The sequence below is a fragment of the Gymnogyps californianus genome, chromosome 1 (assembly GCF_018139145.2).
Source record: "Gymnogyps californianus isolate 813 chromosome 1, ASM1813914v2, whole genome shotgun sequence".
Taxonomy (NCBI): Eukaryota; Metazoa; Chordata; class Aves; order Accipitriformes; family Cathartidae; genus Gymnogyps; species Gymnogyps californianus.
This window is the reverse complement of record NC_059471.1, coordinates 154,796,617-154,822,196: the sequence shown is the minus strand read 5'-3', so window position 1 is coordinate 154,822,196 and position 25,580 is coordinate 154,796,617. Positions and strand designations below refer to the sequence as shown.

The 25,580-nt window shown below is 45.3% G+C and overlaps 2 protein-coding genes across 2 annotated transcripts; one reads left to right on the top strand and one right to left on the bottom strand.

The window, feature by feature from the left end:
• The first annotated feature begins 1,547 nt into the window (after positions 1 to 1,547).
• On the top strand, positions 1,548 to 12,471 carry ADCK2 (aarF domain containing kinase 2). Its single transcript, XM_050906950.1, has 8 exons — positions 1,548 to 2,465; positions 3,187 to 3,333; positions 4,881 to 5,009; positions 5,676 to 5,771; positions 7,818 to 8,069; positions 9,560 to 9,688; positions 10,315 to 10,368; positions 11,623 to 12,471. Exons 1-8 carry the CDS (start codon positions 1,548 to 1,550, stop codon positions 11,764 to 11,766), a joined length of 1,869 nt encoding a protein of 622 aa, XP_050762907.1. The 3' UTR covers positions 11,767 to 12,471.
• A 2,892-nt stretch (positions 12,472 to 15,363) lies between these two features.
• On the bottom strand, positions 15,364 to 24,647 carry LOC127025314 (trichohyalin-like). Its single transcript, XM_050910228.1, has 9 exons — positions 24,597 to 24,647; positions 24,242 to 24,413; positions 22,871 to 23,099; positions 21,715 to 22,280; positions 20,652 to 20,793; positions 19,187 to 19,422; positions 17,429 to 17,589; positions 16,460 to 16,739; positions 15,364 to 16,130 (listed from the first exon to the last, which is right to left on the bottom strand). Exons 2-9 carry the CDS (start codon positions 24,374 to 24,376, stop codon positions 15,966 to 15,968), a joined length of 1,914 nt encoding a protein of 637 aa, XP_050766185.1. The 5' UTR covers positions 24,377 to 24,413; positions 24,597 to 24,647; the 3' UTR covers positions 15,364 to 15,965.
• Between the last annotated feature and the right edge of the window lie 933 nt (positions 24,648 to 25,580).

Sequence of the window (25,580 nt, the reverse complement as noted above, 5' to 3'; positions counted from 1 at the left end):
CCAGTTGCTCCAACAGCTTCCCGCTGCTGAAGGGACCTGTCACGGCATCTGATCGGCTCACAGACGCTTCACAGGAAAGCAGCTGGCCAGGAAAGCCTCGAAAGCCTGCGAAACGATTTCCATCAGCTGATCTGTTCACCTGCGCGGGGCCATAATCCAGCTCCCTGTTGGCACCGAGATTTGTTTGGTCAGATCTGAGCTACCCGTTAAAGCGAGGGAGGGATCTGGATTGGAAAGTGGATTAATTATTCCTGCAGGCTTTTGGCTCCCAAACTTTTTTTCCTCTGAGTATGCAGTTAGTAACATACACCTAAAGCTGGGAACCAACCGAACTCCCAGTGTGAAAGGCCGCAGCTCCCAGCCCAAAGCCTCCCTGCGCAAGACAGTAGCTTTGCTGAACAGCCGCAATGGCAACGTGAGTTGCGGCATCACCTTTGCGGTGGCTGTCCCCTAAAACACACTCTTTGGTGGGTTGCGGTCACATACACAGAAGCTCCCAAAAGGGAGAGATGGATGATGTCGTCATCAGCTGCATCCTCAGCAGCGGGTGCATTAGTTTCAATTTATAAAAGGCATGTGTCCTTTGCGAAGGAAATGAGCACTCCTCTGTAGCTGTGTAATTACGAATGAGGTCAATCCATTGCCAGCTGACTTGGGAATAAGCAGGAGACCCAGCACTGCCATCAGCAGCCCTTCTGTGGAGCAGAAAGCCCAAGGTTCAGAGCAAGCCTGGAAGATGAAACAACTTGTTAGCTCTACTGAACTACCATCATCACCTCAGCAGGCTTTTGCTTTTAATTTCTTTTACCAGTCATGATGCACCATCTTGTGCCCTCAGGTACTTCCATTACTTAAAGCACTGACTGTTTCATTAATACTCCACTAAGGAAACCACTAATAATCACAACACTTCACCTGCCAGCAGCAGGCTACCACTAGAAGGCCTCGGCTTTTGCTTAAAAATAAAAAGGTCACTGCCAGCTTCTCTCATCATGGGAAAAAAAGGAGAGGCAGCCGCCACCTTGCAATGGCTGAAGTACCCCCTGGCATGTGTCAGCCCCCTCATTTCACCCGTAGCTTGGTGCACTGCACCAGTCCAAACCAAGGTAGGCTCAAAACCAAGATGGCAAGACCCCACCTCAACTGTCAAAATGGATGGAGACGTGAAGGCCCCCGGCCCAAGTGCGGGGTCCTTCCCTCTTGTCACCGGGCGCCCGCAGGGACGCATCCGCGTCCCTGCGGGCGCCCGGTGACAAGAGGGAAGGGGCCTCTCATCCTTCTCTAGTATAGCCTGAACCTGAGGGGACGCTCCCGCTCATGAGGCTACAGCTCAGGCAAGCTCTTCCCCTCACAAGGCTCAGGTGCCAATCTGTGAGGCAGGGAAAATCACCTCATAATCCTTCGAGGCTCTCTCTCCTGTCCCTTTAAGGGGCGGGCCGCCACCGCCCGCCGGCGTTCATTGGCTGGCCCCGCCCCCTTCCCTCCCCCTCCCCCTCCCCCGCCCCCCCGGGCGGCCGTTAGCGGCCGTTAACGGCGGCGGGCGGGCGATGGTGGCGGGTGGCGCGGTGCGGCTGTTGCCGCTCCCGCGCCCCCTCCTCGGGCGGGCCGGCGGGGCGAGGGGGGCGCTGTCCGGCTGGGCGGCAGCGGGGCGCGGCGGGCTACGTGCCGGGCGCTGGGTCGCGGTGGCCTTGGCGGTGCCCGCTGGGACCGGCTGGAAGGAGAGGCCGGGGCAGCGGGGGCCGGTGTGGGTGGGGGAGCGCGGCCCGGAGCGGCCGCCTGGGGGACTGCTATGGCGCTTGGGTCTGGTGTTCCGGTTGAGTCTGCGGGCCTGCGGGTTGCTGCTGCGCTTCGGCCCCCTGCTCCTGCTCTACCCGCTGAGCCGCCTGTGGCCCGGCCTGGGTGCCCTGTGGCTGCGGCTGCTGCGGAGGGCGGCCGAGGCTGCCGGCCCCACCTGTGTCAAGCTGGGCCAGTGGGCCAGCACCCGGAGGGACCTCTTCTCTGAGGCCTTCTGCGATGAGTTTTCCAAGCTGCACGTCGAGGTGAGCCCACACCCGTGGGGCCACACCGATGAGCTCCTAAGGAAGGCCTTTGGTGAGGACTGGACAGGCATCCTCAAGTTCCAAAGCCGGGAGCCGGTTGGCTCAGGCTGCGTCGCCCAGGTGTATAAAGCCTATGCCGACCTCACAGCTATCGCCGGCTCCCAGGCCAAGGAGCTAGCGCAACACTCGGAGTTAAAGTCCGCTTTTGAAGCGTGGGAAGTGTCAGGCTTTAGAGGCCTTCTCAGGTGGCTGAGGAGGAGGAAGAGCGAGGAGATGCGGGACGAGAGGAGCAGGGAGGAGCTGAGGCCAGCAGACTGCTCCCGGGGAAGTCCTGTGAGTGGGATGTCCCTAATGGAGCAGATGGCCAAACCACTCCTGAATGCAAATACTTCATCAGCCAGACATCTCACGCCTGTAGCCATTAAAGTAAGTCATACATCTGGCTGGTAGATGTGTGAAAATGGAGCGTGCTGGATGAGGCCAATGAGATTTTAATTCCCATGGAGCTGAGTAGGTGGCTAGGGCCAAGTAGAGCAAGAGAAGTGATGCTCGTCTCCCTCGGTGTCTTTTCTCAGCGCTTTGGTTCCATCCAGCTGCAATCCAGACTTGCGGTGGCCCCAGCTCTTCCCAGCCGGAAGAGCTCGAGTATGCATACTGCCTATGGCACCATTTGACGTGGCATGTGGATACCAGAGATGCCTACAAAGGCCCAGTTTACATTAAAAGAATGAATATTAAGCTTGGTTTCACCTTCCAGACAATGAAACTCTTTCTCTGCTCACATGAAGAAATCTGGAACAGATGAGTTCTTTCCAGCAAAGTTTATTTAAAGAAATCTTAATTCGAGCTGCTCCAAACACTAGTCAGTACTATATGGCAGGGAGAGGGCGGGAGCGTGAAAGCAATAGAAAATGGCATTGGGTGACACTGTAGTCTCCAGCACAGATATATTCCATTTGACAATTACAAAATGTTTCTTTACAACTTAATCCATGGTAAAATGTCAGTTCTTCTGAGGACTAGCTGGAGAAGCCTTGTTAGCTCCCAGTCTAATAGGCTGGGTTCTGTCTATTTGGAATGCATCACTTGAGCTGATTGAAATGGAGTGTTTGGAGAGTTGATCTTGCCACTGTTCATTCTTGTGCAGGTCCTGCACCCTGGGCTGGTCCACCAAGTCCAGATGGATCTGTTTCTCATGAAGATGGGTAGCCACATCATTGGACTTCTCCCTGGATTCAAGTGGCTCAGTTTGACAGAGATCGTGGAGGAGTTTGAGAAGCTTATGATTCAGCAGGTGCGTGCCATGCCATGGTCCCCACGTACTGAAACAAAACTGCCCTTTGTCTTGCTGCTGACTGGCTCTAACTGTTCATACTGCTACTTTTTAAAGGGTTAGATGAAGGTTTGCTTGTTCTTTAGTTATGTTCTTTATTCTAATCAGTCACGTAATGTTACTGTAGGAAAGCTTATATGCTCACAGAGTAAAAAAGCAAAGCAATGAAAAAATTTAACAATCTTTATTAGACTTAAAAATCTTTTTTAGACTTTGAGTATGTTTTCTAGTGAACAGCCTGAACAGCTAGCTAGCCATAGTCACAGTCCTTTTTGCAGCATTGTGAAAGATGAACACTGGTGAGAGACTCATTCTCTCCTTAGGAAGAGAATCTCTCCAAACAAGTGCTCAGACATGTGTTTTTACTCTTCAGTCCTACTCATATGTTTGCAATCTATACTCACAGGTCATGTTCGTTAGCACCGAGGTATACATATTGGCATAACTAATATACTTTTACATGAGTTAATAATACATTCTGTATTGCATTGTCATCAGACTCATAGCATCGGTAAAGTTAAGCTTTGCAAATAGATCTGAAAACATCCTGGTTCACTAATGTCTTATAAAGACACAGTCCTGAAACATCCTTACTACCAAACTTACAAAGATTTCACTACAGGCTTAATTTGGCTTATGTTTCTATTAAAATGAACCATTATCTGCTAATTTCATTTTTGTGTCTAGATTGCGGAGTCTGAAGCCTGTTACAAGCTTTTGAAAGTCTTAATTCTTTTCTACTATTGCAAAAAATCTGCACAGTAAATCCATGTTGTAAACTGTTGACTGTATTCAGATGTCACTCGAGGTCCTTAGTACCAGTTTAGTTCGGCAGAGCTTTTGGTGCATGCTCTGAAGACTGAGGATTAGGAGAGCATCTGATAGGCTTGTTGTAATTTCCTTTCATTTCTCTTTGAAAGAACAAGAAGTATTCCTGTGATATTTCCCATTGCCAGATGAGGGAGGTGAGGCAAAGTTATCCTGTCCCCTTGAGCAGCAGCAGTGGGCAGGGGGGATGGCCTTGTTTCAAGGCACTGGATCACTGAAGAGCTGGGGCCAGGACTTTGCATAGTGGATTATTTTGTATGTGTTACATCAAATTTCTTCCTGCTATGGCTGCCTATCTGTAAAGTGAGGCTAGGGCTGCAGTTCTTCTATCCTGTCTGCCTGCCTTGCTATTTGGACGGTAAGCTTTGGTTCAGGATCTGTCTTACCCTTGAAAATAATGCAGTCCTTGTCTTTTTTGAGACCCCATGCCTATAGTAAGAGTCACCCGTATTTCGAAGGTGCTGGGTTGTAGGCCATCTGTTACCCAGTCTGTTACTCTACTCTTCCATCAGGAAAGCTATAAGCATGTAAGAAGCACCACTCTATTTTGTTTTCGTTCTGGCTTTCTGACTAGTTTTGTTGGTATTGAGTATTGCACTGTACAGTCATATCCTCATACAGGATCCTGAAGATCTAATTGCACCTCATTTCCAACCTGCTTTTTCTTTTTCTCCCTTGAGATTGACTTACGCTACGAAGCCAGAAATCTGGAGCGCTTCCGACAAAATTTCCTAGATGTCGATTTTGTGAAGTTCCCAACTCCCCTTCGGCCTTTGGTAACGACAGATGTCCTAGTGGAAACATTTGAGGTAAGAATTGCAGGGTCTGGGAGCGGTGGTAGCAGTGAGAAGGCCCTTAGGAGAACATGCCAAGGAGGGGTTTTTTTGAGAAGGAGCAATCAGAGGCAGAAGGATGCTTTTATTTGCTAAGAGATTGGTGTCCTTCCTCAGTGTCTCTTCCACTCTCTTTGTCTGTAAGCAGTGCATCCCAGAAGACAGGTGGCAGACAACTCCATATAGAAGTGAACATTTGGCCTGAAACCAAGCAGACCAGCAGTGTGTCCAGCCACCATGTGCTTGCCTGTGCTTTGCAAACCAACACCACGCTTCAACTCTCCTCTGTGGTGGGTCAAAGCAAGGAGCTCAGCAATCTGACACGTTCTGATGCTTGCCTCACTTCCCTTGTGGATGTTTGAGTCACAGACCAAAGCTGCTCTCAGCCTTAGTTTTCGTGCATGTGATCCTGGCAAGAGTATTTCTGCCCCAGGCTGTATCACTCCCTTTCCAAAGAACAAACCCTTGCTTCTCTCATATTCTCCATCACAGCAGGTACAGCCTCTACTGAGCAGGTCCTTTCTAGGGTATTCTTAATTGCCTTCCCTCAACTCTGGGCACCTAGGTGTGGTGGTGGTGGTAAAGGTGTGGTTGAAGGTGAGACACAGGGTGTGTTTGACTCCAGCTCCATCTTTATTTCAGGAGAGTGAGCCTATTTCACGCTACCTGCATGCGGAGATTGCCACAGAGCTGAGGCAGAGGCTTGCAAAGATGGGCATGGACATGCTCCTAAAGATGGTAGGCACTTGGCTGAGGCTGGAAGTGAAGGTTGTTTTCCTGCAGAAGCTATTCAGTTGGGGTAATAAGACAATATGGCTAAAGAGAGAACCTGTTTGCTTCCCATGTCTCCTACCCTTCTCGCCATGGACTGAAAGATACAGCTGTGCCTTTTGGAGCCAGCCCATGGATGCCAGGTATCTCGCAGTAACCCAGGACATGGGCCGTTAGGGCACTGTGCAGCTCCTGAACTGGCAGAGGGAGGGTCCATACTTCATGTGCAGTGTAACACAAGGTCTGAGTAAAGCCTGGACAAGATACGCCACTCCTGTAGACTTTGACACGGAGCTTCTTCCACTGCAGAAGGGTGATCTGCGTGCACACAGTAGGGTCATCCTAGGCAACTTGATCAGTGCATTGCTTAGGAAACCCACTAATCCATTTAATGAATATTCACATATTGCCCAAGTACTATAAAGTGCAATGTAATTAGCAAATATCATGCTCCGTGCAGAGACCATGGATGCGACTTGCAGGGAAAACAGCTAGCTAGTTTCTTCATTTATTGACTCCTCCTCCAAAACTGCCTTTTTTTAAGGAAGAACTAAGTATGGAGTAAAGCAAACAAACCTGGCCAGATTCAGCGTATGATTCAGCTTCTGACTGTCTAGTTCTTCTGTGGTTGCAATAATCACAAATGATCTGGAAAGGAGTTTTGAGAGGGTGAGACAATTGTCTCATGAGGAGCCATGAGAACTAGCAGGGAAGAGTTGCAGAAGAACTTCACAGTACTGAGTGCATGGGCAGTAAGTGTCAGATGAAATTCAGCTGATAACTGCAACATCATGCTAGAGCGATGGCGAGGCCTGCAGTTCTGACTCCCTGTAGTATGACAGAATCTGAAATAGCTTTTACCACTCAGAAAAGCAATGGTGGAACTAGAATAGTTTTACGCTAACATTGGATTGAATGGTTACGAGCAAAGCAAAACCCCCAAATTTTAGGAGTAGAAAAGAACTAAAGAGCAAAGAAACAACATTATGGCTGTAAGTAAAACAAATACCTGTTTCTTGAATACTCTGTGCAGTTCTAGTCCCTCACTGTCTAGGACCCTCCATTTCAAGGACTCTAATAGAATTAGAAGAGGTGCAGAGGAAGGCAGCCAGGATGATTACTGGTGTGGAATGGCTTCCATACTGGAATGGTGAAATAATTTGGACTCTTAACTCTGGAAAGCAGAGAAATGAGTAGCTTATGACAGAGATATGTGCAGTCATGAGTGCATGAGAGTGAATATGGATCTATTGTGTATGGTTTCTCAAAATAGAACAATGAGGAGGACGTAAAATTACCAGAGGTAATCACCTAAAAAAAATCTCCTTTTTTCACACAGCTCTAATTATTTACGTGGCAATTGGACAAATTTGTAGGAGAAATCCATGAAATACAAAGATAACCTCCTTGGGGCAGGAAGTCCTGCAGTCCCAGGTGGCCAGGAGGGTTAGTGGAGAAGTACTGTCTTGTGCTTGCCCTCTTGCTAGTCCTTTCTGGTGCTAACTGCTAGCAGAGGCAGAGAAGTGCTACATACATTTGTTTCCTCTTCTCGTAACTTGTTTTCCTTACTTTTCAATACAGTTGTAATATGGGTTGATGTCCCGGACTAGGCAAACTTAACCATTCACTATAACCCATGCCACTGAAAGGCAAATGGCCTATTCTTACTGCATTACGGTTTGCCAAGGCCCCACCAGTGTGCCCCCAGTTTAGGGTTAATTGCCAGAGAGCACTACTGTTCCCTGCTGGGACTCCTGGCTGTCCTACCTGACTGCTAGCAAACGCACAGCATTGCTTCACACAGCTCTGCTGACTCCCCTAGAGTGAGTAGCACCCATGCCATTTCAGCACAGCTGGTTTCCAGCAGAAGCCATTTGCTGTATTGCTGCCTAGGGTGATGCACATTAGTAGTGACAGCGAACAGACCAGAAACAAACCTCTGCTGTTTGCCTGGGAGTTTTGGTGGGCAGGTGTGGTTGGAATGAGCTGCTTTAAGACTTGCCCATCCTCTAGGTCTTTGTTGACAACTTTGTCCATGCTGACCTGCACCCTGGGAACATCCTAGTTCAAGGCACGGCCCACGTCAGCACCAGCTGCAAGGAGCAGACAGCCATCGTGGACCTGTGCGACACGCTCGTGGTGGAAGTGCAGCCACCCCTCAGGCGGCTCTGCCTGGTGCTGCTGGACGCAGGGATCGTGGCGGAGCTGCAGAGCGCTGACATGCAGAACTTCCGGGCGGTTTTCACGGCTGTGGTCCAGGGCCAGGTGAGGCCTCTGTTGTGGGGCTGGGGAGCTGAGGCTGGGGAAGGGAGACAGCTGGAGAGTCTGATGGCCGAAGTGATAGTTTTCTCTCTATTTTCCCCTTACAATCCTCCCTAAGAGGGGAGAGGAGACTTGCTAGAGTGGAAGCTATACCAGACACAGGGATAAGATGTTCAGCTACAGCAAGGAGGCTGCCAGAGTGGAGTGGCTTCAGTGGCCCAGGAAACGGAAGGTGTTAAATGGGAAGCAGTGGCTGCCACTCCCTGGTTAGGAGTGCTTCTGATGCAATTTAGGACTGCCTGGGACCCACTTGTGTTTGAGACTGTTGCAGAATCTGCCAGGTTTTGCTAGAGAAGAGGAGGGAATGGATTAACACCTCGGTCTTCCACACATGTTCCCTTCTGCAGCTTTGCTGCTGGAAAGCCCATACGCCATCCTCCATTTTGTTGTTGTGTCAGCGTCTGTAGAGAAGAGGAAGCAAAACAGGTGGGGGTGGGGAGGTCTAGCCTCTGCCAGGCTCCTCTGTATAAGGGGAACTACTTTATCCTCCTTCCCACTTATTTAAAATACACTCTCGGATGGACCAGAGAATCCAGTGCTGATGTCTCCTGTTCATTCTGAGAAAAAGCATCTGTGCTCATACTTGCACGTTGCTGTTTCTCAGCTGTGGGCTGGATGGCTCACCAGCATATCTCAAGAGGGACATGTTTTGACTTGGTCTGTTTAATCTGCCAAAGCATACCGAGGACTCAGTGCTAAACTGTGTATTCAGGCCCATCCTGTGCTGCCAGACTGACTTCTCAGCTACTAAGCAAAAACAGCAAACATTTGATTGCGAGTCCTTCATGGCTCTGGCTGGGTGTAACTCATGATCTACAGGTGAAAAACTTCTACACCAAGTCTCATCGCCAAACCTGGGGCCTCTGGCTCGGTATGTTGCTGTCAGACACGTCTTCCAAAAAGAGCTATAAAGCCTCTCACAAGTGAAGCTTGGCTATGGCTACCCTCCTTTCTCAACAAGCATCTGCTGGCGTAGAATCTGCTCGCTCTTCCTCTGCAATTTGCAAATGGAAGACTGGACTTAGCCCATAAGGGAGGTTAATATATGCCCTTCTTTACACCATTCTCTCTTCCACTAAGAAGAAAGTGCCAATCCTGTGGATTTTATTTTTCCCCCCGAGACTTCTCCTGACTGTCTTTGAGAGATCTTTGTTGTGTTCTACCCTACGAGGCCTGCAAAAAAAATAAGCAGGGTTTTGCCAGATAGCAGCTAAGACTTTTGGACCAGTTCTGCTCTTCCTGCACCTTCTGTTGATTCGTTGGGTCTCTGATGCTGGAATGGGAAAGCATGGCCCTCAGAGTTCTCCCTGCAGTATGCCTCCTCCAGGGGCCTTTGCAGCAGAGGCCTTCCAGGGACGATGCTGTGCAGCTCCCTGTAGGCCTGCTGGCACCAGTGATCAAGTTCTGATTTTCCTTTTCAACTTGTTTCACAGGGGGAGAGAGTGGCAGAACTGATCCTTCATCATGCCCGTGCTAACCAGTGCCAGGATATCGAGCGATTCAAAGCTGAGATGGCGGAACTAGTGACCAAGGTCCGGGGGAACACCATTGCCCTAGGAAAGGCAAGTGCACAAACAATGTCCCACCCTCACTTACCTGTAATTCAGTGCAGCTTGGCTTTCAGAATGATCCATGTGGAAAGGCCAGCTCTGATCTCATCAGCACCACCAACCAATACTGGGTGCTTTTAGTCTCAGGTGCAGCAAAAGTCCATAAAATCCTTTCTTATTTCCCTTTAATTAAAAAACCATGTGTGTTTGTGGGGTGTTTTGTTTTGGGGTTTTTTTTAAATCTCTAACATCTGCAGCTCCCTGTGAGGAGTTGCTGAGCCTGATGTCACAGCTTGCATCCTGTTAGCTAAGGCCAGGCTGGGCACTTCACAGAGTGTAGTATGGTGGTATTGAACAAATTAGTGCATGTTGTGTACTGCTGTGAGGTCAGACATTCTCAGCCTTCCTGGGCTGGCAAGTAAGCAGAACCGGGGGTCACAGCTGAACTCCTTATCCTGGGTGGGGTGGGGGGGATCATACCTTGGTGCTGGCTGTTGTCAGCCCAATAATCTTGTCCCACCACCAGAACCAAATGCTAAAAAACACTTAGAAAGAATCCTGCCTGTCACTCACGTGGCTCAGTCTTCTTGACCACAGGTTTTTTTGATTAGTTGTTAACTTCTCCTTTTGTATTCCAGCTTCAGGTGGCCAATCTCCTCTCGAATGTCTTTAAATTATTGATGACGCATAAGGTGAGGTCCTGTCGCTGTCTGCCTTCAATAGCTGGAAGTTCATTTGGGGAGGGAGAACTACTGGGAACATGAAGGGCTGACAAGGAGGGGGACTGTGACTTCTGAAATGAACTGCTAGGAGGGGGGCTGCAGGAATGCATCCAGGTGTTGCAGGCACACTTTCTCAGGCCTTGATATGTACCCTACCAAGACCAATTTCTGTTTTGTGGGGTTTTGTCTTAATGCTGCATCTAATGGTTGATACTATTTACTAAAAGGAATGTTGCTGTAACACATAGTTTTTCCCATCTTTTTTTATAGTCCCTTAGAAGCCAAAAAGGAAATCTAATGTATGCTCCATTTGTATATCATTGCGGGCTTTCTTCCCTGGACCTCTTTCTTGATATGGGGTTATGTAACAGCACTAGGCCATTTTACTGGTTTGTTAGAGGCCTCAGAAGTGAGGAGTTGTTCACAGAACAGAGATTCCTTCTTGTAATTGATAGTATTTGGGGGACAAGTTTCCACAGTTGCAAACAACTTTGGAAATCAACAGAGCTATGGTGGCCTGAACTAGAGGAGATGAGAAGGTTGTCAGCCACAGGGCTGCCCAGCCTGCAGAGGGTCCCCCTAAACATTTCTTAGTTAGAGGTTTTTGTCATTAAGCCTCATTAAGCTGGTTTCTAATAACATGAGATGTAATTTAGGCCCTTAGAAAGCAAGTCCTCCCAACTCCATGAATTCTTAATGCCCTGGTATGCCTTGAAACAATCCTGGTGCCTGACTGGGAATTTGGGAGTAGTTTGTTCACATGCGGAGCAGAGGATCGTTTCCTCTGTGATCTGTGGGGGTCTCTCGTGGCCATTCAGAAGGTGAGCTCCCCCTTACACAAGTGCATGTGTTCAAGTACATTCGATACTACTGCAGCTTATAACTACTGTAGCAATGGTGAGCACTCCTAAGCTCCTGCTATTCCAGTATGGAAGAAAAAGATCCCATTCCCCTTCTTGGAACTGGAAAAACAAACTCTTGGGTTCCCTCAGGGCATGCACTTACCCTGAAACTGTTGTCTTATTTTTGGGCCTGCTGCTGGATTTCAGTGTGTTCTGAAACTCCAAGTGATGGAGTTGCACTATAGTTTCAGATGTGTGTATGCTCTCCCCTGCCTCTTCCCTTCCCTCTAAGCTTAGCTAGAGCGGGTAGTGCTGTGGAATGGACTCAGGGGGGAAAAAAAAAAAAGGTCCACTGAGTTCATTCAGTCGCTTGTGGCTCTAGGTGAAGCTCGAGAGCAATTTTGCTTCCATCATCTTTGCCATCATGGTTCTGGAAGGTCTTGGTCGTTCACTGGACCCCGAACTGGACATCCTAGAGGCAGCTAAACCACTGCTCATCAAGACTGCAGCTTCTGTCCTCGAATAGACTCTTGTGGCTGCTGCCCTCTCACTGCGCAGGGTTACCTATGCCATCTGTGAGCTGGCAGAGAAAGAAGCTGAAGGTGAGAAGTCACATGTATCTTGGGGAAATGCCACGAGGTGGTTACTGTCCATTAATGTTGCCTTCAGTCACTTCAGCCAAGCACCAGGCGTGGGATGATTAGAAGGTCTATTCCAGAAACCAGGAAGACTTTGCACAGGTGGAGAGTTCTGACTCATTACACAGTTCTACGAGCTAATATGCTCTGGTAGTTTTTAAACTGACTTATCATGTAGTTTAGGTGCACAAGATCACTGCAGCCTGATGAGAAAAGCAGTCTTACTTGTCTAAAAGTCTTTAAAAAGATGTTCATTGATCAAGTCTGTTTTGAAATACATCAGGTTAAATATTTAAAGACAATTTACTGACTTATCTGTCACTGTGGTATGAGAAATGATGTTCTAACACCACCTAAGCAACTAATTCAGGCTGAAAAAAGCCAACAAACCTTTTTGTCTTTTGTACTTTTAACTTCTACTTTTATTGTAGAAGTGTCCTGAGATCCTGCATGGAGTGGTCTGTTAGTAATTTTGGATGATAAAAACAGATGAGTCAATCTGATTTTTTCAAACTTCTGTGCTCTAGCACAATACTATAGGAGTTTGGATTATAAACAGCAAAAGAAAATATTTGCCTAGGCAGAAAAGCTAATTCCATAATAAAAACAAATTTTGGGAATATTTGTACTGGTCTTAGTTTTTTTTGAACCATAAAAAAAAAAGTTTTTTGTTTGTTTTTTTTAACCTCTGTGTGCTTCCTTCCTACCACCCTCCCCCCTGCTCCCCTAGTCTCACCCTAGTCAACTCAAAACCTTAACTAATATGCAAATGGTTTTGTTTCTAGTAGTTTGCAAAACGAGGAGTCCAAGCATTTTCCTAATGGATGGAAAACACATTGTAAATGTTTAAAATTAAATAAAGCCAGCAAAAGATCTAGATCATACATGGCTTTTACAGTCAGTTATTTTAATAGTAGTATTAAAATTTATTTTTATTTTATGGCTGTATTTAAATACAGAGTCTATGAATGATTGGAAATACTGTAATACTAAATATATTCCTAGATATACTGTATGTGAAATTGCAGCAGCACAGGGTGTCTGCAGTGGTCTGTTTTCAGACAGTTAAGCAATGAAGAGAAAGTACATAAGCAGACAATCTGCTGTTTTATGGTGATTATAAAATAATGATTAATGATATATAACTGAAGTCTGAAAAAAGTTTAGATTCTGCTCAATATATTTCATGTACTTTCCTTTAATCATTACATATTCCATTTCCAAATGCTTAAGGATGAAAGCAGCAGTAGAGTTTAATGTCTTTAAGTTTTAGGCTTGTTTCTGTAAGTCTAGTTAGACTTAAGCTCATAACTAGGTACACTGTTGTCCTAACTAGCACATCATTTTGCATAAAAGAGAACTCAAAAAAGAAGAAAAGCAAGCGACCCCCAAACTTTACATTAAAGCAAATCTCCATGTGCTGCCAGCACCCACTTTCCCTCAGTAGTGTGCATGCTCCCTCCCGTTTCCACCCAGCTGGGGGGGTAGAGGTGCCAGGCACAGCACTCTGCAGTGTGTGCAGCCGGGGCTGAGTCCATCAGTTAGGTGGGTTTGGGGCACAGCTGTCCATGTTCTTGCTGAGCAAATTTCAGCCAACTTTTCCAGAGGCTAAACAGAGCTTAAACCAAATGATAGAATTCCATGTCTAAAATGCAAAACTGTGCTTCACATGTAGTTTCCATATATGCAGCAAGTTATAATTTTTTCAGACCTTAATTTAAACAAACAAACAAAATGTCAAAGCCTTCACCTTATATATAGGTTCATCTTTCTTTCCCTTCCCTCCCCCCTTTTTTTTTTTTTAAACAAAAATCTCAGGATGGTTCATGCATATTATGGATCCTAAAGTTTAAAATATCCCTTTTAGCTATTAAGGCCTTAGAATAGTTTGTAAACATCTGGATGAGAGGCTTTAACTGTCTTTTTTTGGGAAAGCTGAAGGCATAGCCTTCTTGGAGGAACACAGTCTGAGACTTACTGCTAAGAAACTGCTGGCCATTCAAAAGATTGGGCAGAATTTCAAAGGAGCTCGCTTTTACAAGTTTTCTTAATTTTTAAATTTTTACTTAGAAACTGCTGTTATCACTGGTGCTGTGTTCCTGTAAAAGGGGTGAATTTTTATAATAGGCTCTTTGCTGAGTGATGTGCCAGAAAATGTGTAACGTTTCTAAGTGTGCACAGAATGTCAGGCAACAACATTTATATTTTGTTTCTAGTTTGGTTCTAGGTATTACTTATAACAAGGTATTGCAAATATTTTATATATATTTTAACATAATTTTGTATCAAATAAGAACATCCTTCGATATAGCTCTGACTGCTCCAGCAAATAAATTGTGCCACGTCCATTCTCCTTTCCTAAATACCCATATGAAAAGAACAGTGACATCTCTGGCTACCCAAAGCTGATAATAGCATCCTCTGTGTCACAGCCGCTGTATTTTGTACCTCTGACGATGTGAGGAAGAGGGACAGCACTTCAGGAGGTGACAAGCATAACCTCCTCCTCCCGTTTGTGAATGAAGGCACCTCCACTAATCAGAGTACAATGCGTGAAAAAACCTCTTCTCTCCTTTCCTGTTGCAGAAAACTGTCTCTTGATGTGCCTTACTGTTTCCTTTCAGGGGAGGGGAGAAGCTGGTAGCTTGTCCATGGGGGTGGCTGACACCACATGCTTCACTAAGGAGTCGGTAATGCACGCACTTAGAAATTCAGGGGAGTCATGAGCAAGTCGCATTGTGGACTCCAGGTGGTAACTATGTTTTACCCTATAGCCTGAATGGGGAACTCTTCTCCTCCTATAGCGCTACTGGCTACCTTGGATTCTTACACAATTTGTTAACTGTCAATTTAACAATTCATTTGTCTTTGTAGCATTCTCCTCATTTATTCATGGTGAACAAAAAGTCTGTTTATTCTGACCAGGCACCCTATCTGCAAAGATATCTGAGTATCTTTCTGACAGATTACCTGCTTTTGGAGACTGCCAGCCTGAAAGCAAGGTTGTAGGGAAAACAGACCCTCAAGCCCACCATTGGGTTTGGTGATTCTCCAAAGACAGGTATTTCAGAGAAAAGATGTTTTTCTCATCACTATGTCTAGAAAGAGTGGCTTGTCACCAAAAAAAAAATCTTCCTTTTTGCATTTTGGGCTTCTCTAAGTCATTCCTCCTGTAGGGGAGTGGCCTATGTATTCCGAGCAGTACGTACACCCTGACAGTAGAAGATCTACACTTACCTGAAGCCCAAGCTGGAGGGTTCCCAGTTGTCTTACCAGGTTTTCTGAAGCACCTCTCATGTCACTGGATCCCTGCCCTGCCCCCTACAGCAGTTTTGGCAGGAAGTAGCACAACTGTGTCATATGTATGGGGACATCTTCCCTAGGGATCTCTGCAACTCAACTGCAATAGGACACTTGCAAAAGAGTCCATTGTTAATGGTAGAAACCGCAGTGGATAATTTACATTGTATTTTAGCATGTACATTTTCACTGCTGCAGTTGTTTCCGTTTTTTTAACATCCAGCTGGTGTCCAGCTCTCCTTCCCCATATTTCATGTAACGTTAACATAGCAAGGTAAGTCATAAGACAGCATCACGTAACTACACTTCCTATTTTATGTACTCCTTGACCTTAAAGAAATGTGCTCCTCTGGCGCTGCTCTGCAAGAAACACAGCAGGGCAGAAAGTTCCCAGAATTTAGCAGCAGAAGCCTTTTCAGGCCTGTATTTGATTTCCCTGCAGGCTTGTATTAGCAGGACATAACCTGTGCCTGTGCTTGCACCACTTCACTGGACAGAGGTGGACTAGAATAGTAACTCCAGAAAGAAAGGCATGTAAAGGATGGAGCAGTGAAAATGCACTCTGGCTGCAATGAAAGGGAGATTAAAGACTTCTCCAGGAATCATAATTCCACTTGTCACAACTGCACTCAAGCACCCAAGCTCCAGCACACTGACTCACACCTACAAGATACAGAGCAGCTCTGTGAACTGCTCAAGGGCCTGCTTGCCCACGCTGCAGCTTCCTTACGCTAGCAGTGATGCCCGGAGCATCAAAAGATTCTGTTCTCTGAGGTACTGCTGGAGGTCACAGGAGTTTCTGGCCGCCTTTTTCCATCTTCTGGCGTGAACGGTCTCTGCTCTGGAACACTCTTCCTTTGGCAGCCCAGTGCAGTTTCTGTTGCCTGTCCTGCTCCCGTGATTCTTGTTCCAACATTTCCTGCCGTGACTGCATTCTGCTCCTGAGAAAATCCTATATAAAAATAAAAAGACATTTACAATTGTACAGCCAGCTTTCATGCTGAATTTCATCCGCAGTTATCACTGGCAGAAGTCAGAAATGGGTATAATCTATGGATTCATTCCTTGCATGCAGAAAGACTCTGTCTACCACAGAGATGGAGAATTTTACTTCCCATCTTTCATCTTCATACATGTGTCAAAAAACATTACCCTTCATTTATTTATCTCTAAATGATATAATTACATTGGATATAAAACAGATGAAAGACAAATACTCTGGATGGTGCCACTGTTGGAAACATGGTAGTACAGGAAAAACATTTCTGGAATTGCCCTTACCAGCCTTTCTTTCTCTTGTTCAAAGCTTCTTTCATTGCGTTCTGCGTGCAACTCCTCTCTCTGCAAACGCTGTGTCTTTAAGAACTGCAGCCTCTGACTTTGCCTTCCTCTTCTCCTCCTCTGACAAGAAGGATTCTTTCCTGCTCCTCTCTGCCCCAGCAGCCTGGAGCAGTGCCACATGCTGCAGAGCTCTGTCTTTGTGCTCCAGCTGTTTCTCCAGCCCTTGCAATGTTCTCTGATGCAATCGCTGCCTGTTTCCAAAACAAAATTTCTCAAATTTCTGAGAAAGAAAGAGCAATAAAAGAAAAAGACAGTGCATAAGACACAAAGCAGATATTCTGGCAATGTGTGCTCAGTTAATATTCCAGGGCTCTTTGTTAGGTTATGAAGGTTAAACCTGTGTCCTAAACAGAGGTGGCAAAACACCCAAATGGGCTGGTGCCTGATGTCAGCTAACTGCAGTCATCTCTTCACCTGACTACGTAACCTGGTGCGGCCGTGTGTTCTTGGCCCTGAAGACCAGGAACCAAGGAAATGGATTGTGCGGAGAGGGCTGTAGGACTAATCCGGACAACTGGGTGGCTATGTGTATTGCTGGTGGAGCCACAGGGACAACAGAAGAGATGGAAGGAGGTGGGTCATGGGTGCAAGGACCTGCTAAGCTTAAGTGGACTGTGGGGCCAGGGGTAGGGAACAGGGATTTGGGAGGCAAAAGGACTTTGGGTCTGAGGATGAGATTGAAGGGAATTTGCCCTTGGAGGTAATGCTAAAGGCTATGGGTCCACGCGTACTCACTCGTCCATACCTCAAGCATCAATTTTATTCCCATTAGTAAACCACCATGACCACTGCAGAGACTAGCATGAGGCACAAGGCGTGATGTTCAGAGACTGAATGAGAGGACCAGGGAGTAGACATTACCAACCTTCCGACATTTACTACAAAAACCAGTTAGCTCCTAGGTATCACCTCTGGTTGTCCCTGCGCAGCTGGCGTCGGATGCCATCTTCCTCTTGCTGCTGCTCCCTCTTCAGCTGCCTCTGTTCCTTTTGCCACCTTTTGTGCTCAATCTTGGCTCTGTAGTCCATCTCTTTCCATCTCTCCTGAGATGCACCATTAAGGATTGATTTCTAAGAGAAAAAAACCAACAAACCCTTAATCTCATCAGTATATTTTTCTAATGTAAACTGTAACCTACAAAACCAGAAGAGCTTAGTCTTCTAATGTCACTCCTGAGCTCTGGAAGCCACACTGGCTCATGAATACTATAGCGTCACTTCCCATCCATGAAAACACTGCGTATGATGCTAAAACCTGTACAAAAGATTAGGCTTAACCAACAAAGGGGTGCCTGAAAATCCAAGTATTTTAAGAGTTCTTCATAGGTCAGTAGGCTGTGCTGTTCTGGTTGTTCCGATTTTGAGCCAATGCTTAAAACTGCCCAATCTTTGTGTCAGCTTCTGGATTGGATGGAAAATACAGGTTCTGACCACAAATCATATAACAGATTCCTTATTAGATTTTATTAGAAAGAGAAATATCTGCCTCCCCCTGGCCAAACACAAAATCTTCCTGGAGTTCTGTGCAGGTGTACTAACTCTTCACTTCTTGTTATCTGAGATTTCTACCCATGGTCAAGCAGTCTTTGTGTTTTCTTCAGTAGTAGCTGCATTTCAATGCTGGGCAGTGTTCCTAATTTGCATTTTTAAATGCACTGTGCTGTGTAAAGAGATGAAGGAGCACCTACAAGGCTTCTTTTCACAGCCATAGTGAAATATTTATCCCTCTTGTACTCCTTACAGTGCCCTGTATGAGGAAAGGAGCAAGGAAACATCACCAAAACTTAGACATGCATTCCAGTTTACATTGCTAGAGCTGTTTGGGCCTGGAACAGTTTCCACAAAATATTTTCCTCTCTCAAATGCATTCTCTCTTCTATTCCCAGCTGCAATTAGCATGTTCCTGCCATTAGCTGCTCCGCTGCAAACAGAATGTCTCCTTCCAGTTCTTTCCTGAGGTCATCTCTAATACCGCAAGCTGGAAAACACTACAGGACCTTCAAATAATGTCCCTGCCAGTCTCATGTAGCATTTGGACTGATTTCTTTTAACAACACATTGATCTGTATGGCTTCCTAGGGGCAGTAAACACCTTTGTTCTCCACTGTATTGCTATCCTTTGCAAAAACTGTACCTTGTGGTTGGTTTGTGTTTAATGACATACAGAGGGAGAGATCAAAGAAAGAATCAAAGGTCTTTTATAGGTGGGAGGTGAACAAATGGTGTTATCTAGCAGGTAAAGGATTGGCCTAAGGATTAGGAGACTTGAAGTTCCATCCCAGCCCTGACATGCACTCTCTGCTAGGGGATTCAGCTGGCTACCTAGACTTTCTCTTTTTTGCTTTTGTATTTGTAAAAGAGGAATAATTTTTTGCTATCTAGTAGAGCTGGCTGAGAGGTTTATTTAGAAAAGATTAGATCTGAAATAAAAAACTCTTATCAAAAGTGCTGAGTAAAAATACCAGAAGTGCCCTGTTCGTGTACAACACTGATTCCCAAGTGGAAACCTTATGTTTCTATTTATACATAGCCATTATTCTACATAGGCATAATTTTTGTTGCAGTAAAAACGTTTGAGAAAGAGATAAAAGGAGAGTATATTCTCACATGACATAAACAAATTGCTTGATCCTAATATAGCTAAATCTAGTTTGGACCAAATACTTACTGGAATGCTTTTGTCTTTTTGAAGATTTGTGAATCTCCTAGCCTGCACATTGGGGGTACTGTGTGGTCTCTGTACACGTAGAGCTGATTTGATGGTCAGGCTGTCTTTCTCTAGTGATTGATTCACTCGGTCAAAGAAGCTTTGGCGCCTGAAAGGAACCAAAGCACTGGTTCCCAGGGAAGGGCTCCTTTGGGAATGCTGGATTGGAGCTTCTGCCACTCTGGACTCAAAAAGACCTTTCAAATAAATTAGGGCAGGGACATATGAGGTTATAGGCAGCTTATAAAAAGAAACCAAATTTAAAAAAAAAAAAAAGGTCTTCTCATATAAAATATATTCAAGCAAGACTTTCATAACTTAGTACCAACATTTTCATCTGAGGAAGTGGGACATTTTTTAGTCTCCACAAAACAGGTCCCAGCTTTCAAAAAACAAGCTTGCCATTGCAATCAAGCAAGAGTTTTGCCTGGTAACACAAGATCATTGACTGTACTTACAGCTACTCAGGCTAAGGGATTGTTTACATGGTATTTCACAGACAGACATGAGCTGCTTCTGCCAATGCTCCGAGACAAGCAAAAATTATAAATTTCTTGACAGGGCAAAGCCTGAGCTATACATCCTGCTGAGAGACAGGAGAAATTAGCTTGGGCATAACACCGTGCTAACACAGCTTTTGGGTAACTGAGAACATGAGCAGAGTTTGCTTGGACCTTTCTGCTACAGACAGCGTGGACCTGAGTTGCAGTTGTTGCATGGAATGATGCTGGAACACCAGCTGGGAGGAAATGTGCACTTCTGTTTGACTTTTCATTCTCCCTCTACCAGCAGTGACGCAGAGCAAAGCAATAACACTTAGCGAAAGCTTTAGGCTTTCAGAATCCTCACTTAAATGCCTGCAATTCTCACAAAACTAGCTTGAGAAAATGAGAACAGCAACAATCTGATTAAAATCACGATCCAGCCTCTTTTGGATGATAACGGAACAAAAGTTTACTCAATGACATTATAAAGCAATCATTTTCAGCACAGGTAAGAGAAGGAGTGTTCTGCAGAACAGTCCTGGTGAAATCTTTTTCCTATAGGCAGTCATAGTTAAGGTTACAGATTAATTTTTAAAGTAAGGAAATTTTATAATAAATAATATTTATAGTGAGCATTATGATAAAGGTTAAGAAAACCCAAAAGCTGCTACTGCAGTAGCTGTAAAAGCCAAAAAACCCCAACTTCATCTGAAAATACTTTCACCTTGAGAAGATGATGAACAACTTCTCAAACCATACTACCATTAATACCGACATATAATGATACTACACTATGGTGCCTATACTCACAGCATGGCATTATGGCATTTTCTTTTGAAGCATCAAGAACTATGGCAACAGATCTTAGACATGATGGCCTGCTGCACTGATAATTGTGTGGTAAGTCTTACGTTTGGATAAAAGAGCTACAGTTTCAATACCATGTTCATGTCTAAAATTAGCCTCAGTTTCAGCATCCTGCTGTCTGCGGTCTGCTTCTTCCTTGTGGACTGTCTCCATTAACCAGCTGTCTGTGTTGACAGCAGTATCAACCATAGCATGAGCCATCTCCCTCTGAGGACTCTAGAAACAACAAGAAATGCAATCATAATCCAGACCTGATATGGAAAAGAATAGGTTAGTTCCATGAACTTACAGCGTAAGGTCGTAAGTTGCAACTGAAGTTTAAGAAAGAATAAAAAAAAACTCCAGGGGAGTTCTTTCCTAAAGAAACAACTCTTAAGTAGAGTAATTTCTGATCACTTTGTGGGTTTCTCTACATCTTCAAATGACCTAAAACTGGCAGTACTTCTGCCTGGAAGGGTCCAAACTGGTACAAAAGAGATCAGGCCAGAGGAGCTCTGGCTGAAAGACAGTCACGTTTCTGGCACGTGCCAGAAATCGGGATTCTAACCCTTGCAGAGCAATGGAGAAAAGCTTGGCAGTAGCTGGTGCACATTAACCTCCTCCTTACTGATCCTCATCCAGTGCCCTGTTCACAAGCACCAAACCAACTACCAAGGATCACAAAAGTCTCTTTTGGTCTTTGATTGGGAGAGGTGACACCTCTAACAAGGTGGAGAAATATCTTAATAGAATTATGCCAGGGACTGCCTTGGTATGGAGCAATCCCTACTGTAATCCTTATCTGGTGTAAAGTCTTCTGTCTGACACTTTTTCTGGCCTTTACCTCCTTTACGCAGAGGCAGAATGTAGAGGAACCGGGCTATGTGACACTTCTCATTCTGCATCCGTGGAAGAGGTTCTAGGAGTCTGCTCCAGCAAGTGACAATGACAGCTTCTAGCTCTTTCCCCGGTCAAAGGATCAGGAAGACAGTGCAAAGCAAAGTCTCTCCATTCTTTAGCAGGCATACATAAGGGTCAGGCCTAAAACCTCTAGTAATTTTTTGGTACCAAGAGCAGAAAACTTGAGGTAACAAAGCAGACATTATACAAATAGCAGACCACATGTTAACAGAAGACCCAGGGTGAAGCACTTTTTACCTTCTTAGGTTCTATAACCTCACTGTCCCCTTCCAAACAAGCCTGAACATCTTTTGGAACATTTTCTGTCTTCAATCTCTTATCTTCTTTCTCTTCCTCTCTGGAAACACTTTCTGAAGATGAGATACTCACTTCAGACAGTTGCTCTTCTGTTTTCTTGCTGAGCTCTTGTTTAGTCAAGCTTATTCCTGGGATGAAGGCATCTTCCTGCTGCACTTTGCACCCTGTAGGCCGTGTGGGTTCCCAGGCTGCAAGGCAGCAATGGAGAAGCGAGGTACACCTACAGCTGCACTTAGCACATGGCTGAGTCGAATACAGACCCCTTGGCCAGTAGTCCAGCTCTGAGTGACCCTGTCTGTAATGGCCTGAGGCTCTGTAACCCGGTGTCACGATGTATGGGTAATCCAAGCTTGAATCTACCACCATCTGCCTGGCTGCTAAAGGCATCTGCAGTTCTAGGATGATGCGTTCGCTTAAGGGCAGAGGGATCCGCAGAGCTTGGTCAGAAGACACCTCCTTAGTCTGCCCATTCCAGAAATTCACAAGCACGCCCCTTCTGTTGTGTGCTGTGCATATTAAAAAAAAAAAAAAAAAAAAAAAAAAAAGCAAAGAATGTATTAGAAGCATGTCAACCTGTTTGATTTATCTCTTAGAAAGCAGGAGATAAAAGTAACAGCTTGTGTTTCAGACAATTTTGTAACAACTTCCATGATTTTTTCTTTATAGGTTTAAAATTTGACCTTCTTTTGAACTTCCTATGAAGAGACAGCAGATAGCAAAATTCTCACTCATCACAGCGAGCCAGGATTTTACCCTGCAAAAGCTGGAAACTAGACTAACAGATAATCAGGTGAATGCTCATGAGGGCCAGGAACATTTTTCTCCTTGTGTCAGGAGGACGTGCCTCCCCTCCCCCACCCCCAACTTTTTAGGAAGTTTCCACTCACAAAACAAAGCAAAGGCTAATTCTGGGAACTGCATTAATTCTGGCACTGAAAGAGAACAGGCTGCTTAGTGCCAACAACAAAAAAAAAAAAAGATGAGGAGAACCCAAGCAGCAGGTGGTGAATTCTCCATGACTGAGACTGTTCTTTTCTGTATCATGACCAGCAACCGTGGCGAGTCTAGCACTATTAAGAAAGCCAATACCCCGTACCTAAACGTGCCTCCTTGTTCTCCATAACCTTTAGCACAGTGCCCGGGCCAAAACGTTCAGCTCTAGCCTCCCATGGTGCCAAGACCCTGTCTCCTGGAGCAAGAGGCTGTTGCCTGGCATCTTCGTAGTGAAGAATGTCATAGAGAGGCGTTTCCTGCATGCGAAGCTGTACCTTGCCTTTCAGAGTGCGACTTTTGTCAAACTCAATTAAAAAGCGTTCCCTGGAGCCCTACAAGAGTAAAACATGCGGTTTGCAAGACAGACATCTGGGTCCAATTAACGGCCAAACATAAGTGCTAAGAGGGAAGTGGCAGAAATCCCAGGAAGCGGAATGTGATCTGGGAATGTAGCTTTCCTCTTCTACAAGGTTTTTCACTGTACTGTGTCCATATTGGACTTTGAAAGTAATTAAAAAGCTGGGGCATAAGGGGCTGACAGGCTTTCTCTTCCTTTCATTTTGGACTTAGATTTTTGTAAGAACACAATTAGCACGCTAAGGCAGAACTTTACCAGGAAAACCTCCCATCAGAAAAAGAGTAGCCAAAAGAAACTGCTGTGTATGATGCAGTTCATTACATAGTAATCAAAAGGATAACAAACCAGTAAAATGTCACAACTGTCATAAATTTAAATGCTTTAATTTAAGCCTTCAGCAATGGGTGTGGGGCAGATCTATTACCGAAATCTCAGCCTTCTCTGCAGATCTGTGAGTGCACTTACACAAATAATGCTGTCAGCTCCTACTCCAGCTAATGTCACTCGTGCCTTTAGCTGTACCCATCTGTTCCACCCCACACTGGAGCTTACAGCCATCCTCACCTATACAAGCATCACTATTTATTTAACTAACCTACAAACTGTGAAATGAACTGGATTTTTAAAGAAAGCCTGCAGGGGGGATTTTCTGTCTGGCATCCAAAATCATCTCACAAATCCCAGAAACATAGATGGAAGAGAACAAGGAAAGCTCTCAGTTTGGTAAGGAGGAGGTGGTCCCTGGAGGCAGGCGTTTTGGGTTACTGTTATGCTGTTTAGCTGATTGACTTTGCTGCTAGACTGAGCAGAAGTAGGCAATAGAGATGAGGGACCTGCTTTGTTTGGTTGTCTCTGAATAACAACTTATTGTAACTACTAAGATGGATTGATTTCCAGGCTGCTTTTGCTTGCAGGACGCCTCACAGTAAACAGCCAGTCATCATCAGGAAACAGATGAAAATAGGATGTGGGGAGACAATAGTGGTTATGAAGTGAACGGTATCACGGGAGAGCCACCCCACAACAAGGGCATGGGACCGATGAGGCATGGGAAAAACAGGGAAAAGACACACAGATCCTCTTACAGCATAGTTCCCAATAAATAGCTACCTTCACCTCTTGGGCGATGTGGCCCAGGTAGTAATAGCCATCAGCTTCTCTCCTTGCCAACACACGAGCCCCCCTCATGAAACTGGAAGCCTCTGGGGATGAATCAGTGAAATTCCTTTTTGCTGAGGATATCAAGGGCATACAAAGGGCATCTGGGTTCCACGCACAAACAGGAAAGCTGTGGAAAACAAAAATACAAGAAGAAATGAAGACCTTGGCAACAGAACTTCTGCAACTTGCTACAACGAAAAGAAACTAAATCCACATGGGACACCCACCCCACCCCACAGTAACTGTCTTTGTTTCCTAGCTGTTTTCTTCTCTGCATTTCCAGTGACCCATCTACAGATTTTGAACTTACTATGTTACCGGACATCTTGGCAGCAGAGAGCCACAGGGATCTTTATTAGCTGTGTGACAACACTGGACATGTGAGATGCACATGGAGCTTACCTGGAGCGGGGAAGGAGGAGATGGAAGCAGATGAGCATGATTTATTGAACACTTAAATCCTTAAACAGGAATATTATTTATAAAATTGAAATTTACTTTCCAGTATTTTACTTCTCTCTTTGTTTTAATTCTTCCATCATATCTTGTGGTGCTATGCTGTTTATCTGTAAGCTCATCACAAATGGTTTTGATTTTAAGAAATCAAGCTTGGAAAGAAGAAATAAAAGAAAAAAAAAAAGAACTATATGATTAAAAACCCCATGTGTTTCACCTGCCTTCTGTTCAGCTGCTAGATATGTAGCAGGTGTATCACTGTTTCTTCAATCATGATGAGACCTGTTCTTCAAAGAACAATGTGTCATTTCAAGTGTACACAAAGCTGTAGTAGATATCCATTTTGGCCCATCTCAGATCCTAACATCATGTTATTCTACTGTGAAGGAAGCACTAAGCATGTGATTCTTAAATCAGAACAGTTTTCCTTTCTTACTAATTCTTATGCCTTTTAGTTAATTGATTTTAGCAAAGAGCTTTGAACCTGGAAAATACACCAGTTTCTCAGGACAAGGCGCAGCTTGGAGACAGGCAGCAGAATGGAGGCAGGGTGGGGGTTCTGGAGCTGCCTCTCCCATCCCCAGGAGCAATGCAGGCATATCAGCCCTGCTGGCTTCCTCCCAGTCAGTCTGCCCCTGGCTCTCAAACAGTAGCTCATGGGCAGCCAGTGGTCACATGTGCATTGCCTCCTCTTGTAACCCGCTTGTTACGCAGCTATCCAAACTCCCCAAGCAAGCAAGAGCTGTCAGGTCAATGAAAGGAGCTGAAGCCAAGGAAGAATGAAGAAGGTGGGGATTGAGTCTAGGAAGACAACGTTGCCTTTGCAGGTCAAAGCCAG

Coding starts and splice junctions, on each gene's coding strand:
- ADCK2 (XM_050906950.1), top strand. CDS start 1,548: ATGGTGGCGGGTGGCGCGGTGCGGCTGTTGCCGCTCCCGCGCCCCCTC. Junction 2,466..3,186: donor TCACGCCTGTAGCCATTAAA/GTAAGTCATACA, acceptor ATTCTTGTGCAG/GTCCTGCACCCTGGGCTGGT. Junction 3,334..4,880: donor AGAAGCTTATGATTCAGCAG/GTGCGTGCCATG, acceptor TTCTCCCTTGAG/ATTGACTTACGCTACGAAGC.
- LOC127025314 (XM_050910228.1), bottom strand. CDS start 24,376: ATGCCCTTGATATCCTCAGCAAAAAGGAATTTCACTGATTCATCCCCA. Junction 22,281..22,870: donor GAACAAGGAGGCACGTTTAG/GTACGGGGTATT, acceptor TAATATGCACAG/CACACAACAGAAGGGGCGTG. Junction 16,131..16,459: donor AACAAGAGAAAGAAAGGCTG/GTAAGGGCAATT, acceptor ATTTTTATATAG/GATTTTCTCAGGAGCAGAAT.